The 18,736-nt window shown below is 29.7% G+C and overlaps 1 protein-coding gene across 3 annotated transcripts; it reads right to left on the reverse strand.

Moving 5' to 3' along the window:
* Positions 1-8,514: 8,514 nt before the first annotated feature.
* LOC134281697 (protein lin-28 homolog) lies at positions 8,515-18,459 on the reverse strand. 3 transcript variants are annotated; one of them, XM_062764134.1, is made up of 4 exons: positions 17,580-18,459; positions 14,740-14,840; positions 9,739-9,911; positions 8,515-9,490 (listed from the first exon to the last, which is right to left on the reverse strand). In XM_062764134.1, the coding sequence occupies exons 1-4, from the start codon at positions 17,593-17,595 to the stop codon at positions 9,277-9,279; spliced, it is 504 nt and encodes a 167-aa protein (XP_062620118.1). In that variant the 5' UTR covers positions 17,596-18,459; the 3' UTR covers positions 8,515-9,276. The 3 variants fall into 3 exon arrangements, with proteins under 3 accessions (XP_062620118.1, XP_062620117.1, XP_062620116.1); XM_062764133.1 differs by having other exon boundaries at positions 8,515-9,487; positions 17,180-18,459; XM_062764132.1 differs by having other exon boundaries at positions 17,180-18,459.
* Positions 18,460-18,736: the final 277 nt, after the last annotated feature.

The raw sequence follows: 18,736 nt of genomic DNA on the forward strand, positions 1-18,736 counted from the left end.
TTTTTTTCCCTCTCCTCGTTGAGAACTTCTATTTTAGGGATATCTAATATACTATGTAAATTGATGGCCAAGCCTCGACTCCAGCGGGGGCTTTCCGACAAGGATAAGTGCCAAGTTACTCACTTCTAGCTAAACACGCCGTATTCATTGTACACGGTCGATTTCAATAGATTAGTACATTTTCTCCTTGGTTGGTGTTTCTAAGAAATATCACAATCGAACCATTTGCTACTTTTTTAAATAAGAGATTTTTTTGGTCTAGATAATTTTTATTTCACAATTTCATTGATGTTGGAATATTCAATGAATGAAAATTTGACATCTGTCTGAATGGTCTCGACATTAAAAAAAGCAACTATTCATATAGCAACAGAAATAAATAAACACGGTGTGTGTTTGTGTGTATACTTCACCCGAATTTCAATACACAACATGATTTTGACAATCAACACATATTTATATTAAATATACACTGTGTACAAAAAGAAAAGTTCCAAAGCTAACCAATTAAAAGAAAAGTCAAGAAAACAGTATTTTCATGCATGATAAGTGATTACTAAATATTAAAAAACTCAAACTTTTTATGTATATACGTCATATAGGCGTAGGTGCAAACCGCATCAAATCATTGAAATTTTATATGTTGACATGCACTGTAAAACTGTTTTGATTTAAGCTACATTTATACTTGATTTCATGTGCAGGAGTAATTGGTAAGCCTATTTTAAATTGATCTTTCTTTTTTTATTTATATAATATTATAGCAATCTTAGTTTAAATAAAATGAAACATTATCATTATAGTGTAAACGTTATTATTATAGAGATCGAATTTGTTTTTTCACCCCCATTTCCCCATCGACCCGCACAATACAATGCCGTCATTTTGTATACTTGGGTTTTAGGGTGCATCTACCGCCAGGATATCATAATTTTTATGTACATCAATTATATCTTGAACATTTTGCTTTATAATGTTGCATTTGTGAAGTTTCATTAATTGCTTATTTTGCACTTTATCATTGTAGTATATCTATATCTGTTATATGGAACATTTAACTAAAAGAGGCTCACAAAACAGTGTCCTTTGTATTTATAACTGGGAAGCTGCATAAAATCTGAATTCAGAAAAGAAAAAAATAAAGCATATTTCGTTAATAAAAAGAAAATAACTTATGAAGTCGTTAAAAATTAAAAAAAAAAACATATATATATACTAGTATTGATGAAAATTAAAAGCATAATTGAAAAATATACATGTATATTTAATTTTTTATGGTATTGATTGTTGCTTATTTAAATAATATAAGGCCTAGTAATATAGCCTTCATCATAAAAACCACTTTGCATGTACGGTAACTTCTTTTATTCATTTTGTGTACGTTGTTGTGTTATGTTAATCTACGTTGACTACACCCTCGACAGAAGAGTGACCGGGTCAACTTATTTCCGGCCAGACCATAAATCACTGGGTGAAATTCTGATATAAGTGCATTCCTTGTGATAAGTATTAATCTAAGTGGACAATCTACCAAAAACAAGTCAGAAATGTGTTCTTTACATGAGTCAGCCTACACATCTCTACAAACAACTTTTGGCGAAAAAAAAATAAAATTATCTATTAATAATTACATGTACTTGGTTTTGTGCTTTTAATTATTCATTTTTTTTTAAATATGATAAAAAAAAATGAAGGTGCTTTAGTTTTTCACAAAATAAAACAACACTATTAAAAAGAATAAAATTTCAATATTATTCTCATTGCAACTTTGAGTGGTGGAAATTGTAAATAAGTAGATCAGATGGTGTAATAAAAATGCATGTAAAATTATGCAAATTATCAAAAATACAAAATACTGCATTTGTCTGTAATTCAAACCAGCAGTCCTTAAGGTGAACTTCCTTTCTCCTGTAAACTCAATCTGACCCTAGAAAGATTCTACAGCGATATAAATATTTTGTGAATGAAAAAGCTTGCATTCTTTCGTGGTTCTCAGGAAATTATATGCGAGCTGACCTTTCTGAAATGTGCGCGTGAGGTCATTCCGGTCCAGAGGTCAATGACCCTCCTCTCCTTTGAAATAACTTATGCTAAAAAGTTCACATTGGAACTTCAGAAGTGGTTATATTTTGGTCACAAAAATATGCGTTGATTATTTTCACGAGGGATTCTACAAATTCACCACAGGTTTTTTTATTTGTTATCAAACGAGTTAAGGTGGTTTACCACCAAGAGGATGTTACCTTTAGCTTTCTCAGCGTGGGTTCGTTTTTTGTGAAAATGGAGAACTCCATTCATAAAAAAAATACTTGTTCGAGAACACGAGTGTGGGTAACAGTATGGTTCACTTGTAGTGCTAAAAAAAAATCTTAACCGAATACCAAGGTGGATGAATGGGAAAAAATGCTCAGCTCACAATGCTGAGTAAATTTGTCTTACAACGCCACAATCTTAACCATATTTGCAGATGAGACATTCTTGCATTCTTTGTTAATCTGGTCTGGAAAGTTCATCTCATGTTTCGTTTGGGTAGAAATCCAACCTTCAGTTTCTAATTAATATTATGTGTAAAATATAAAACGTGATACTTTAAAAAAAACTTGAAAATCACCGCTCCTTGAATTAATATTACAATTAATTAAAGTACGACTGAATCCTCAACTTACAGCGATTTTGAATTGCTAATCAGCACTTTCTCTACCTGACCACAACATATGCATAAAGCCTTGTAGTAAAGATTCAATAAACGTTAGTCGGTGCATTATAATATTTTTAAAACCGCATTTTTGTCTGTTTCATTCAAATACTCTTCAATGCTTACAGTTTGTAACGCGGAAGTAATAAATAATGATTAAAATTTCAGATTAAATTTCAAAGGCTGGGAGAAGAATGAAAAGAGCAATTTAGATTTATTATCAGTAAGATCCGAAAGTAGGTGGTTAACAAACCCTGTACAACAAACCGCCGCACCAATACAATTATGTCAATGCTCCTAACATCTAAAATGCATTTAATAATTAATTAGGTATTAGGTTTTATTTCCGGTAATGTGAGCCGAGAAATGAACGAGATGCGAACTCCCCAAGCAGTTGTTTGCTGTAGACTACGACTGTTTTGATACGTCTTGTTAAAATTGCACAACAACTGTATGCAGTGAATCTGTACATCGAGTTTTTGCTTTGTATACATTGATCCAAAGTCAACTGAAGATCCACTATTACTTTTCATAAAAGATCCATTATTACCTTTCATTTAACTTTTCTTAATAGAGAACGGTCCTCGAAGAATGTCAACCAAAAAGTATATCACCGAAACCTACTTTTGAAATTTTATGGCTATATCTAGTTATCTGGTACTTATTGGCATGTCAAACTTATTTTGCTCATGCAATAGTATCTTACTTAAAGACAAATTCTACTGCATTCATATTAATCTTTGATCATTTTTTTTTTCAATAAGACGGAATTTGTATGTAAATTAGATTTGTACGAATCTAATTTATTCCAAACGCCCTCTTTTTTGATATATAATTATGCTATATATAGTGACAGATAGGTCCAAAGGAGTTGGTGTAATGTATATCAGTTTCTACTATAGTCACTATTATATTTTTATGTTAACAAAAGGCAATACAATGAAATATTAACTTACTCATCTACCTTAACACTATCGGAATAAAAGTGATAAATGTTAATACTAATTTACTAAATGTGGCCGTAAGAGTCAGCAGAAAGAATGCATTTTTTAAAATTAAAAATGAAGAATCTTATTTACATTTTACTGGACTTTCTTCCTCTTTATTGGAAATATAGCTCCAGTTTACATATCAAAATATTTTTTCATGATTAAACGAGATAACGATAAGTATTTAATCTTAAAAGTCCATTAAACAATTCATTATACGAGCAGAGCAAACAGCCAAACGCGGACCTCCATAACATCAGAGGTGGTACATGTATCAGGTGCCATGGACGAGTGAGCATCCCCTGCCGACCGGTCGCATCCGCCGTGTGCTTCTTGTCATGATCGGGAAATAACGGAAAAATCATTTATTGTTCATTTTTACTAATTTTCAACGTTTTATCTTTCAAAAAGACATCGATTTTTCACTTTAAGGGAAGTCATTTTATGATTGATTACATGTATTTCACGTGAATCAAGATTATTTCTATGAAAATGATACATCTTTTGTTTAAATCATATTAAAATCATAATTGAAAATCACATTGAAGGGACTATGTTTATATAAAGTATATTAAACATGAAAAAACTAAAAGCAGTATACCTTATATACAATGCTTTGATGACGAATATCCTTTTTCATCTAATTAATAACTACAGTATGTGTCAAATATCTTTTACAACCGATATGAATGTCTCTTTTCTGATAATAAGATACCTAATTTTCAGCAAGATTAATTTTGTATTATATTATTTGCTTTTAAAGATGCTTAAAAGATATAGACTTTTGTATATGATAATATGATGTTGCAGACGGACCTAAAGATGATTAGGACAATATTGAAGGGTATATCGGATGTTTGAAGTTTTGACATTAAACTTCGTATCTATTACATATCTCATGTAGCAAACGCTTTCTTAATATCCTTTATATTCTTCTGACTTGCCTTCATGTATCATTTTAGATTAGGAAGTGACTGTGAATTTAGGCATTTGGTTATCCAGATGACAATAGATTCATATGCAGTTAGCTTGAACTTTATAAAATAATATAAAAGCATTACCAAAGTCAAAGGAAAACAAATTATCTGTTTGTAAAAAGAGTTAATTCAATTCAGGTACTTAAACAATACAATACTAATTCTACTTAGTATATTTAAAGTTTTCAAAGGTTTGAAATGATATTTTAAATTTCTTAAATAAAATATATCGAAAGCCATATCTATCAAATTATCTCGCATGATAGGAGACAATATAAAGAGTAGTTCATCTTCCTAATATAGACAGCATGTTGTCCTTAATTAATGCAGTAGATGTGTATTATTAGTTACATAGTCTTTTAGTGACAGGGTATGGGATGATACCTGGTTAGTAAATTTCATACCTGGCGAGGCGGAGCTGAGTCAGGTATGAAATTTACTAACCAGGTATCATCCCATACCCTGTCACTAAAAGACTTTGTAACGAATTTACCCCACCAATGTAACATTTACGTTTTATCTTTAGTTTATAAATGGTTTTCTCTGCTAAATTCTTCATCACGATTAAACTGTGCTTATTGTGACGTCACGTTTGTGTTTGTGACGTAATACATCGACCGGGTATAGATTTATAACTGACCGGGTATAAGTAATCCACCGTCTTCACGTGACAGACTTCGACCAATCGTAAGCCAGGATTTCACGGAAAAATCGACAGAGGTGGGGTAAAGAAGTTTCCCCCTCTAAGTGGCTTATCATGATAGGGTTGCATACGATAGGGATAAAAATACAACACTTTTACATGAAGAACTTTTAAAGATTTTATTCTTGTCCATAGTTTTCTACACATGACTACTAGAAAAAGATTTTACCACAAACTCAGACGGTAGAATGGAGAAATTAAGGCTGTTTAGTAATCTATGTATACATTTATAATATTTAAATTGAAAATTGCACATTTCGTATACGTAATATCACTTTCACTAGAAAGAACAATTGCAATAATGGAAAATTACAGCCAAAAAGATTTTTGTCTTAGAAAGAGCAAATAAGGATATTCAGAAAAATAAAAATGTACCATTCACCACTCCACCAACATCAGCATTCGTCCTAATATATCATATTATCTAATGGAATAATGTTGAATGCAGATCGGAGGATATTTGCACTCCTTTCAAATACTGAGGTAGATTTTAATTTCTTAATATTAAGTACGATCTAATTTACAAGCCAAACTAAGGTCAAATTTCACAGAAGACAAATATCTCTACAGAAAAATTCTGTGTATGACATGCTTTTTCTTCAAGATTTTTTCACCAACGAAATCAAATGATACTTTCTTTTAACACATTCAATAATAGCACCAAATAAAAAAAATACAAGAATTTATGTGAAACTGTGAGTTGAATTTAAAAACTGCAAGTTATCCAACGTAATAATAAATTGATCAGGCCCCTGGACGATGAAGCATCTTTTGCTTAAGTCAAAATCTTGATATTAAACTTTTATGTTGTAGAACAAGACTAAAAATAAAAATATGTTCGAATATTGTTAATAAAGTGTTGTTATTTGCAAATGTTGAGATTAACTAATTAAAAATATTTGACAACTAATTGAAAATTTGACTTTAGTCCAAATCTGTTTCATGATCTTGGGGCCAGATTAAAATATCTGTTGTTTAAACACACAATAAACATTGAGTTTGTGGAAAATCTAGCTTCATAAGACCCATTTTCACTGGGATCAACACAGAATAACATAACAACAAATCAATCAAGAGCAATCCATTAACAGAAAAAAAAATCATAAAAAACAACAAAACGTTTAACGTTCTAAAGACTGACTATTAAAACAAAAAGGACTCGTACTTGGCTAATAATTCATCAATGTAAAACTTATTGAATGTTGCCTAAAAATTATTTATAAATCTACTATGCAATACATGTCATTAAAATAGTGAAACAAATATCATACATTTTTGGTTTGATTCAATCTACTTAGTATCTCTTTTATATAAGTAAGTCATTTGCAGCTATACAAGTTTTTGTTTCCTTTCGGTTTTGCATATTAATGAAATCTTTGGTAGTTTAAATATCAAGATCAACGCAAAAAACAGATCTTTAAAACATTAAAACAACATCAAGTGATAATAGCTAACAAGTGAAAATTCATTTTCAAATATTTCAGAAGATATTGAAAAACATTTAGTTGTATAATTCGTAAAATTTGTTACTTTACAGATAATTTAACCAGCATAAAGATGTTCTGTAAATCGTATAACTTTTTAGATAGATGTACTTTATTTTGTCTTGCAATGCCTTCAACTTTAAAATATAATTTATGGAACGCCTGTCTTTAAGAAAATAAACTGTATACGTTCGTTGTGAGTTTAAAATATGCCAAGTTCTAAAGCAACTTTTCGTTGTCCCTATAATTTATACCGTAGACTTTAATTTACGTCTTATGAAATGCTAAAATCATCATATTTCAATCAGAATTTGTTATAAAATCATTGAAACAACGGATCATTGGCAAGAATACCTTTTAAAATCTTAACAAGTCTAAATCTATACATTCCATGCCCGTTGAAGACTATTTCGATACTTGATTTTGTATATTCATGAGTATTTTTTAAACAAGGGAAAAAATATGTTACAAAAGTAACGAAACGAACATCGAAGTAAATTATTCATTAAAAAGCAACAAAACGAACATCTAAGTAAATTACCCATGAAAAAGTATTTGTGTGCTCTTGAGCTAAAAATAAAGTTTAGGACGCTTAAAATATACAATCATTATAAAACAAATAAGTATTTAACTAGTGGGTGTAAAATAAATGTTCAACTAAAACCTCGGAGAACGTGGAAGAGTACAAGCTAATAAAAAAAGTATGGAAAAAAGATTTATAAAGAAATATTTCGCAACAAATTGAAAAAGATGATGTGCCCCGCCAATGGTTAAAATTATATCTCCATGAAATTTTCCGTCTCCAATACCAACTGTTTAATCATTGAGTTGCTTTCTAAAAGTATATAAATAAAAAAAATGTTGTAAATGAAAAAAAAAATCGAATATGAGACTTATTTTACAAATTTCTATTCCTTAACAATATTTTATACGAATTATTCAATTCAAATTTTACAATGATCAAAATCCATTTCCTTTCAACAAAAAGTTGATTTGTTGGTTTAAAAAACTTAAATACACCTGAAAGAATGAGTAAGATGTTATACCTCTTCTACTTCAAAGTTTTACTAGTAGATAACACAAAAGACGTTTTGGCCTTGTTTTTTGCAAACAGCTTTTCATAGCAGTTTGCTTTTGGTGGCAGCTTTTTGTTTTGACAACTTTGTGGTTTATATAACAAAATATTTTTATACGAATTTATTCAATTCAAATTTTACATTTAATAAATGATCAAATATCCATTTCCTTAAATAATAGCCTTTATGTAACAAAAAGTCTTATTGTGTTATTAGCTGTTGAAAAAAAGTTGTAATAAAACGCTTATTCAAATCACGTGACACAAGATAATCTTTTCACTGATTTAGAAGTGCCAAGAAATTCACAAATTTGTTTTGAGAAATTTAGCCACGTCCCCCTTCATACTCCATATTGTTCTCAAAATTATGTTTTGTAATTTATTTATCATAATATAGTTTTACTTGCCAAGTGCAACTTTTGTCTTGTCATTTTATTAACAAAAGTTTATATACTTTATTAAATATAATCTTCTTCAATATAATCTGTGTTATAAGTCATTTAATAAATATTATACATTGTTTGTTATATTTCAACTTTACATAAAAGACTTTATTAAATTTTTCAATATCATTATACAATTTTTTACAATTTTCTAAACATCAATGATTAAACAGGGTAAAGCTGCCATTAAATGTGTTATTTTTTATATCAACTTTATCTTATTATTTTTTGTATTTCTTATTTCTCTCATCATAGATTAAGAAAATATAACATATAAAATATCTATTTTATTGTAACTCTTCTGTTTTCCTCTTTTTTTTCTTAGCGCCCCTGATATTGAAAAAAATAGAAATAAAACAAAACTTAAAACACAAAGAACACACGGTTTAAAAATACTAGAAACCCTCAATTGAGGTAGATATGGTTGCTATATAGTCTTACATCATGTGAAACACACAAGTAATACAAAGCTCAACATCATAATTGAAACGGCACAATGAAAAGTAATGTGACATTTCAGTCACGTAATGGAAAACGGTAACAATATAGAAAATGTATCTACGTCATTAAATGTTTCTCAGCACTATTACTTTTTCCAATGTTACAACCAAAATTTTGGTACATAGTAGAAGGTGCATCGCCCATTGCAGACATCTGCTGATAAGTTTAAATCATATAAATAGATTTAAGAAATGCCTTAGCAGTCAAAAAATGCCAGGGATTATCCAGTATTCAGGACGATTCCATTTAGTTTGGAACAAAAATGTAACGATGTAGGCGGCAGTAAGTCCACAAAAGTTGAAATTATTTGTCACAGGAACAAGATACAATCTATAAATCAAACGAATCTGACTAACAGATGCTCCATTCTGCTGTTATTTTTCATGATAAACACAAATGAACAACACTTTCACAGACCTCCTAATCCGGAATTATGTCCCTCACCGAGCCCGACATTATTACCACTACTTCCGTTTCGGACTAGTGGTTTTTCGGGAGTTCGAATAGGACAATCTGCAATGAGGTGTTCGGTGGATTTACAGTTATGACATCTCTTTGGTAACGGTCCATGGGGGCATTTGGCAGCGATATGGTTTCCAAAGTCACCACAGTTGTAGCACCTACTATGTAAACATTTTAATTTAAATCCATAAATTCTTTTATCTTCTAACATATTAAAATAATAGTTATGTTAAATTGAAAGAGAAATAAGCAGACTGATATGATTCAAAATTGTCTCTTCGTTACATCAAAGTTCAGCTTGAAAAGGTATGCTAAAGCTAATTTTCTTATTACATAATCATAACAAAATGTACTTTAATTTCAATTTACAGAATTCTTTTTTTTTTTGTTTAAGGAAATGTAATGGGACCTTATTTTCCTAAACTTTTTCCTCGACAGCGGTCGACGTGAACTTCCTCTGCATTCGGTACCCGAAGGCCCACAAACAAAGGTAGCTTCCACTCCTTTATCTGAAGGTTTACTTTCAAATTCTACCTCTTCTCCATCGTCTAGACTTCTAAAACCAGCTTTGTGAACGACCGACTGAAAGAGAAAACAAATCTGAACGATATAATTTCATATTCTGATCGAAAGAAATGGTAAGAAAAAGTACAGGAAACGAAGTTTTAATTCTTTATTCATCAAAAAAGTTATAAGAGAAATTTTAGTGCCATTTGTTGTTGAAATATTTTGTACATTTCAAAGCAATAGATTGTAAGTGATTTCATGTATATAAATGTTATCATGTTTTAAATCTATGTGACACACACGTGTTAATCTTGGTTGATGTATTTAAAGCTTTTAAATTATAAATATTTTAAAACTTTCAAATTATGAAACCCTAATTTGATTCCTTATCGGTATTACATGTAATATGAAATGAAATCATACTAATATTTGTGCAATTTATATTTCTTTTATAATGCTTATCAGAAATGAAATTATTACTTTCCTTTTTATATTTTTCCATACACTGTAGTTTTCCTCAAACAGAGTCTTAGATAAGTAAAGGAAAAATGTGAAGGGAAAGAGGAAAAACAAAATCAATAATATACAGGATTTAAGGTTGTATATTTTCTATACGCCCTTCTCTCCTGACCATTTGCATTACATTAGAATGGAAAGCCCTGGCAATCAGTGGAAACAGAGGAACCTTATGTGTATTGATTAAGCAGTAAACCGAGATTATAAGATGCTAGACTTTTTTGCACACAGACATCAGCTTCAATCTGTATGTAGAGTGACAATAACGAAATGAATAACAATGGGGTTTTTTTTTTATACATATTCATTAAAGTTTAATTCTAAGTCAAATATTTGAAAAAAAAACACTTTCTTTTTCATATTTTTTTTTTCATTTTAATAAATAAAATTCAACCATTGCACCAGTTCAAACTTAGATCATGAAATATCTCTAAAATTGATTGTTTTAAAAATATGTAATTGCAAAAAAAATTCTTTTTTTTTTTGCTCTTGTTTTTTGTTGTTGTTTTGTTGTTGTTTGTTTTTCTTTTTTGTTTTTTTTTTGTTTTTTTAATAGGTTTCAGACAATATTTAATTTAAATTTCACAAGTACACTGATCTGGAAATCATAGTCAACTGTTACAGTTTAATTTTGATTTTAATTCCTGATAATAAGAAAAACGCGATTTCTTAAATGATTTATTTAATTTTTAGACCAAACTTGAGGAATTTAACATTTTCAGGAATTTAATTAAAGAAATTGTACAGATCATTGAATTTTATGTTCAACTTTCCTATCATACATCATTAGAATTATTGAAAGAATGTACTCTTGACAAAGATCATCCCAGATAATAAACTTGTGAAATATAGAAAAACTTAAAAAATAAAGTTATAGAAAAAAAGGTAAAAAAAAAAAATCGTATTATTTTTCTCGCAATTACTTTAATTTGCGCCTTTTTCTTTCAGAATGAATTTTTGTGCAACTGAAAAAATGAATAAAAATTTCATAAAAATAGACTTTGGAAGACTACATTATACATGTATTTTTTGTTAACTCTCAAATTGGGACAAATTTAAAACAGAAGAAACGTTTTGGCATCATCACTTAAAATACTATTTTAAAATTTAAGATTCGCTGCATATAATCAAGTATTATTTAAAAAAACCTTAAAATTGTTCTTAATATTTTTTCACACAATCTATGGACTTTGAAGAGTACTTATATTTTAAAATTGACTTTTTTCACAATAACAAAAAAAAAAGAAAATATTTGAGGTATTCTGATCCACAGGTCCTAAAAATCAGGCGTTGAAAAATTTAAAATGCTCACAAAAATGTCTCTGAATTATCAAAGTTTTAAGTTTTTACAAACGATAATTTTTCGAACTTCATCTTTAAATTTAAATCATATTATATAGGGAAAATAAGTAATTCTTTAAAAAAATTCTCAGCAAATGCGAATTAAAACATGTACTATGCATTTTCCAATTTAAATTTGATCAACAAACACATTTAAGAAATAAAACTCATAGGTATCCGGGTTTTGAAGAACTTGCACAATTTTTAATCCATACATGTGAGGTACTTGAGTTTCTTCAATTTACTTCGATTATTTTACAATACATAGTGCATAAAGATTTTTCTCTCAGTACAAAACACCATAAATCACTTCTAATTTCTTATCATGTTAATAACCACTGGTATTTTTGGTTAGATAAAAAGACCCTAAATTTCTTGAAAGATGTAATTTTAAAATACTATTATGGGGTAAAATTTTCGACTTTTTATAAGATCTTCCTGTGAACTTCAAAGAACACTGAAGCACATTGAGAGGCATTAAATGAAAATTGTTGCATGGAAAGATTTAATTTCAAGCTTCATTTTAAGACTTTTTGAATTAAATTATAAATTAAAGAGTTATCCTTCCTGGTTGAAGATCGGAGTACCTCACGTAAAATAATAATTCTTTAGTAAAATTATTTTATTAAGGAATTGAAAGAATCATAGGTTAAGGTACAATGTACCCACTTTTCAAATGATAGTTCCTTTCTGTTTGAAATTGAGTAGTTCATACCAAATGATACATTCATAAAACTTAAATGTTTATATTTTACATACACATATATCAATATTTGCATATAGAGAAGGTACATTTGCAAGAAGTTATTAAACATCTAGACTACATGTCATTTGTTTAAGACCTTTACTCAATCATCATATTCATAAAAATAAGCTTTCCTCTTATTTTTGAACTTTTGTTGTTTTCACGGTTATTTTTGATAGGCCTGAAGATAAGCAAAATATATTAAAAGTCAAAAATACTTCTGAACTGATTGTACTAAGAAAACTGTTGTGAATTTCTTGAAATCTATTTTTGTGCTTAGATTATACTGACCATACAGTATTTCTGAACTGACGGTATTTGTATTGCATTTTTTTGAAATCTGTCTTGTGTATGTAGATAATACTAACCATGCAGTGTTTATGATTCCTTAGTAAGTTACAAAATAAAGAAGGAAACAGAACAGATGAAAAAGGTTATATAATTTTTCTGAAGCCTGTCTTTAACATAATCCGCATATATTCATATCATAATCACTTCGCAAAACTTCTTATTACCATTGTACATATGTAACATGTGATTGCAACATTAAGGCCTGTGACCACGTGACAGATTTACATTGTTTATGGCTGGACGTTGAGACGGCTACACAACATATTACAGTAAAGCTAGATTCTGAGTACCGCCAGGCAAAGACACAGTACAATACTCGATCAATATGTCATACAAAAAAGATTTTACTTATATCATGAACAAGAATTCATATCGAAATTTTTTTTCTTATATCTTTCCAGTCTTATAAAATCAATCAAAGCTAAATGTTTATGTTTTTAAGAATAAATTAAAGAAAACACGTCTTAACTAAAAACTTTATATAGTTTGTTTATAAGGGTTAAAACAATAAAATTTGGACAAAAGAGTTAACATTAATACTAGAGAAGATGGATTCGGAAAGAATACAGTTCACATAAAGAAACTTTCCTGGTTTATCATATATCTAAGCAAAAACAAGAGAGTTTGTGCCTTCCTTTTATTTATAAACATATTCTGTATTACATTTAAAATATGTCCACAAAACATGTAACACAATTGGTCTGGTAAATTTTATGGACATCAAGTTACATTCTTTTGTCTTCCTGCAATTGTTTTCCGAGAAAAGGAACAAAATCTATGACCTTTACATATAATGAAAACATAGATATTTGCATTTAAAATGAAGCATTGATAAATTAAAAAAACAAAAACTGTATTAAAAGAATATATTCCAAAGCCATTCTTCTAAGAATAATCAATTAAAATTAGACCTAGAATAGCAAGACTGTAAATTTATGATGCTTGTGATGAGCGTTATATTAATTAGTAATATAGATTTGAATTTTGAGTATTTGTTGATCATGAAATGCCTGAGTCAACATTACAAAATGCATCAAATATAAATCGCAAGAATAACACGCAACTGTAAATTACAAATATGTGACAGAAGGTAGTCTTTCAAAAACGAAAACGTAAAAGATAACAAGAATAATTTGTTGACACATAATTAAATCTGGAAATAACAGGACTATTTAAAATACACACTATTTTCACCTGTGAAATGATTAATTTTATACCTAAGCTTTACAAATGAATCGGATGATATTATTATTAATTACATCAAAAGCAGGGATCTGAGAGGTAATACAAAATGTTTTAATTAGTACAATGATACAATTACATGTAACCTTCACTTCTGTTTGCTTATTTTATAGGAATGATTTTGTTCACTTTGTTTATGTGTTCAAATTAGTGTAACAGTTGTTATAATTAACGATGATGAATAGCGTGTCCTGAGATGCAGATAAGGTTACTGTACAGTAGTATTTAAATGTACGACAAATCATTTTTTAATTTGTATAATGTATACGGATAGTGCGCAATTGAATAAATATGACTTTATACGCAATAAAAGACTATTATACGCAGAGAAAAATGTTAGGTCAAGTAAAGAAAGGTAACAGCTTTAAGACTAAATTTTATTTAAACAGTTTTACAAAAGCATTACCTTGCTTACTCGAAACAAAAACGATTACTTTTACATAATATTTTTATGATAATTCATTTGAAAAATAGTGATTTTAATACTGATAAAATGATGGAATACTTTATTAATGGCATAAGAATAAATATGACGTCATTAAAATACTTTTTTTCATCAAAACAAACTGATTTAAAAAACTAAAAATCAGAAAATGTATTTATATAGGAGATTTTTTCCCCATGTTAACAATTAAAACTTGCATTTGGAAAAAAAAATACCAAAGACAACATTTTGAATGCGATGGTAATGGAAATAAGGATACCTACTTGATGAACAAACACATCCTGTGCCCCGTCATCTGGTGTAACAAAGCCCCATCCTTTGGCCACATTGAACCATTTACAGCGGCCCCTCCTTCGGCCTCCTCCTGAAAAGAAAATGTACTTTATGGAAGCCATTTTGTATACATAAACATTTCAAGAGATGGCTACAAAGAAACACCACACTGACAAACTTTCAATTAACTTTTCAACACTTGGAGAATCCCAAAAGGGATGAATAAGTACGGACAGGGAAAATAGTGTCTCTTGCTGAAGTTGTTATAAGGGTGATAGAACTCAAAGAGCAAAATGGAAGGGGAAATAAACATTTCAAACAATATATACAGATCACACTAAAAAACAAAGCTTATTTTACCATGAAAGAAAAGACCAAAAATATTACTCCACAAACTTTAGAAATGTAAAAAAAAGTATGAAAAAAACTTGTTATCCTATAGATGATGGTGGAAAAAGATAGAAAAAACATCTCCTTTATCGCAGGATATGTTCTGTTTAGCTCTACTATATAAATGCCTATGGTTCAAGCAGAAACTTATAAACAGACACTTTTGCATACAAATATATTATATTTCATATTTTTTACATATTCTAAAGTATCTTTTAACACCTTTATGGTAACAGAAATGTACATTCAGCATGGTCAATAAATATTGCAAAAAATATTTCATAACATGTATTTAAACATTTGATGTTTTGACAATGTAAAGTGGAATACACATATAAAATGCTGTGTTAAACTATTTAAAATGGCAAATGGCTTATGTGCTAATTGCAGCTTTTGCTTCTGTTACTTCTTTCAAAATGTTCTTCCTTCACAATGAGCTAAATTCAAACAAGTGTATATTGCTTATTTGTATAATACAAATTGCCAAAGAAACCCATCCAGCTAGTGGCAGAAGTGTATATATACATATATATTAGCATAATAAGTACCCTTCCGCCTCTCCAAAGAAAATAGAGGTTGATAGTGTAAGATACCATTTGTTTACACAGGAAAACAACTTAAGCCACTCTTGATTGTTAATCCTTGACTTATGAGGAAACATCTGGGGTGAATCTCACTGGGGGCAGAACATATGACATCTAAATATTTATGATAAATGGTTACTTAAATACATTTCAATGGTCATCTAAAGGGAGAGCGGTCTGTGGAGGTTTGATTGACAGTCTACTAATGCTAAAATTATAAAGGAGAAAAACTCAACATATACAGAAGGAATTTAGGGGATGTCAGTGCATTTGTAATATGAAAGTAAATTATATTTCTTATGCATGATGTTTAAATTAAACAGACTTTGCTGGATTTCTTATACATTGTTTCAAATCAATACAATTATGTTGAATAATGTAAGAGCTTAACTTCAAAAATAATATTCTAAGTGTAGGAAAATAAAATAAGAAACATGATAAAGATAATCAATATTCTATATTTGAAAAAAAATGAAATTAATTAATTTCACAACAATCATGGGTATATCTTTAAAGTTATAAAGTAAATGAAAAGAAATGACAGAAGGGTTGAAATAGGATATCTGTTGAAATATTCCTGATATAAACAAAACAATAACTACAAATATAAAATTTCCTGAAAAATTTATTTTCATTGACTTAACAAACTGTGTTTTTCGTTACACTTAAACTGTAGTCTGAATTACACATAACATTGATAATTATATTCTAAAATTTTAAAATATATCAGTCATAGACCTTTAAAATAATAGTATCCTTAAAAAGTATCTTGAGATTTTTCCACCATTTTGTCTCTCTACTTGCCCTAGTAAATATGCTCTCCACCTGGGGTTTATGAACCTAATGCCCAGAAATAATTATTGTGTCCAGTCACATGCCTCGGGCAAACAGTGGTATTTTTTTTAACCCAGGCTGTATTTACAAATATCTTTATTTTTAACATACACATTTTCCCCCATTTTTTAATAACAACAGTGTAACTTTTTATTCTTTTTTGAATTTTTTCCAAAATGATGAATGAAACATAATGGAAATTTTTATTTGTTCAAGTTTAATTTCTTTTTTTGTACCTCTACAGATAAATACATTTGATGTTTCTAATATTTAATTATTTATATTTTATGTTTTCACTAACATAAAAATATTTTCATAAATTTAAGATTAGTCACTTTTCTCAAAATCTAAATAATTAATGGATAATTTAAACTCACCTATTTGTGAAGATACCATTCTTTACAAATGAAAAAAGAGGATTAGATATTGATGAAAACTTCATTAAGATAGAGAAAACAAGGGAGGGGTGTTTCCTATAATATCAGCCACTCCCATGAATCTGAAACTATGACATCATTTTTTTTCTGCGTTTTGCACAAAGGTTTAAAGGTCATTCAGTGCTCTAAAAGATAACTACAAGAGGAAAAGGTCAAAATACTACATGTATATCCCAAATAAGTACCTGGTATTTGGCCCTTTCCTGATGAATACATGTTAACAGACCCTGGACACAGAAAAATGAAATTGGTTGCTTAGGAAATACCCTAAAAGCCCTAATCGCATTTGACAAGAGCCATTGTCTTTTACACCAGTCATCTTTTTTGTTTTCATTCCTCTCATTTCCATACCCGTGTGTTCACGCATGTAACTCTCGAAAATCGGAGTTAGGAAAAGTATGGTCTCATATTATTATGAAAATAATGTGAGCACTAATGAAAAGGATAAGTCTGTGGTTATATTTTATCCGATTCAACGTAACGGAAGGTTAGTTTTAAGCAACTAATTTCACCACACAGTAGTAAAAATGGACATTAATTACTATTTTCACTCTTAAACGCGTAATGTAATAAATTAAAAATAACCTCCATTCCTTCCCATGCTTCTTCGTCATTGGATGGAAATCTGGTCCGAATTCTGATTCCGAGAGAATCCTATAGCATTAGTAAGACACAAAGCACATGTTCATCCGTATATAATTTTGCTTTAAGACATATGCCTCACTTTTATGCCATTCGTCAGAATTATCTCTACTAAAATATTCCACAATGATGAATCCGTTAGATTTAGTCTGAATAACGTCCCTTTCCTGAATTTTGCTCATGGTAAAATCCCATCTTTTTTGGATCAAGGTCGATGGCAACGCACGTACTGCCTGACCACTAGTTTAGTGGGTCGGTACTGACCATGTGATGCCACTATAGATGCGATACATAAATCTATAATCAATTATGTTAACAGCCTACGAATATGATTTTCATTGCTTATCCTCATGAACTCGACAATGTGGAGGTCTGTCCGATCGAAGATATCTAGCGTTTTAACCTCAAGATATTTTCTCCCTGTGACCTCAACGCTCGGCCAAGGGTCAATATACTTTAGCTGCCACACAAAAAATCGCAGCGGAAGCCTTTAGTGCGTCCGTTACTAAGATTCAGCGTGGTGCAATTGGGTCAGGTCACTCTTCATAAACTCAAACACTACCTTGGATGCTCAGAGTCACATGGGAAATGACAATACTTGTTTACAGACTTTTTGCGTTCTTATCAATGAAAATTTTAAATCAACGTAAACAAAGATGACATCCAAGTGATCGACAGTTCTACGGAATTACCACACATATTCTTTCTCTCTACAATGCCCCCTATTAAACCACATCCGGGAGGGAAAATTCAGGTCAGATAATGAAATAGTTCAATGACATACATAGTAGTGTGTACATTCCTAATGTCGTGCACTACAACACTTCAGAAAACATTCCTAACAAGAAAGAAACTTATGTAACCTAGATTTAATACATGGGAGTGTTTGTAAACAAAACACCTTCAACACCACGCACATTTACTCATACAAAATCGAGCCATATTACACAATGTTACAAGGCTTTAGAGATGAAAAAGATAAGGTTAATCGATGCATTTTTAAAATAGCCATTCAGTACCGAGTGTCCACTCTTGTATCATAGAAGAAATGGAGTATAAAACTTAAGGCTAATGACCGTGTCAATTTTTCTATTTGTCTC

Source organism: Saccostrea cucullata, unplaced genomic scaffold (assembly GCF_032062105.1).
Source record: "Saccostrea cucullata isolate Sc308-1 unplaced genomic scaffold, CSIRO_AGI_Scuc_v1 ctg286, whole genome shotgun sequence".
Lineage (NCBI taxonomy): Eukaryota > Metazoa > Mollusca > Bivalvia > Ostreida > Ostreidae > Saccostrea > Saccostrea cuccullata.

Bases quoted from the DNA above. Each gene is read 5' to 3' on its own strand.
- LOC134281697 (XM_062764132.1), bottom strand. From the start codon at position 17,210: ATGTATTCATCAGGAAAGGGCCAAATACCAG. The intron at 14,841-17,179 runs GTACTTATTTGG...TTTTCTTTTCAG, and splicing joins AGGAAAGGGCCAAATACCAG to GAGGAGGCCGAAGGAGGGGC. The intron at 9,912-14,739 runs GTAGGTATCCTT...TTTCTCTTTCAG, and splicing joins AGGATGTGTTTGTTCATCAA to TCGGTCGTTCACAAAGCTGG.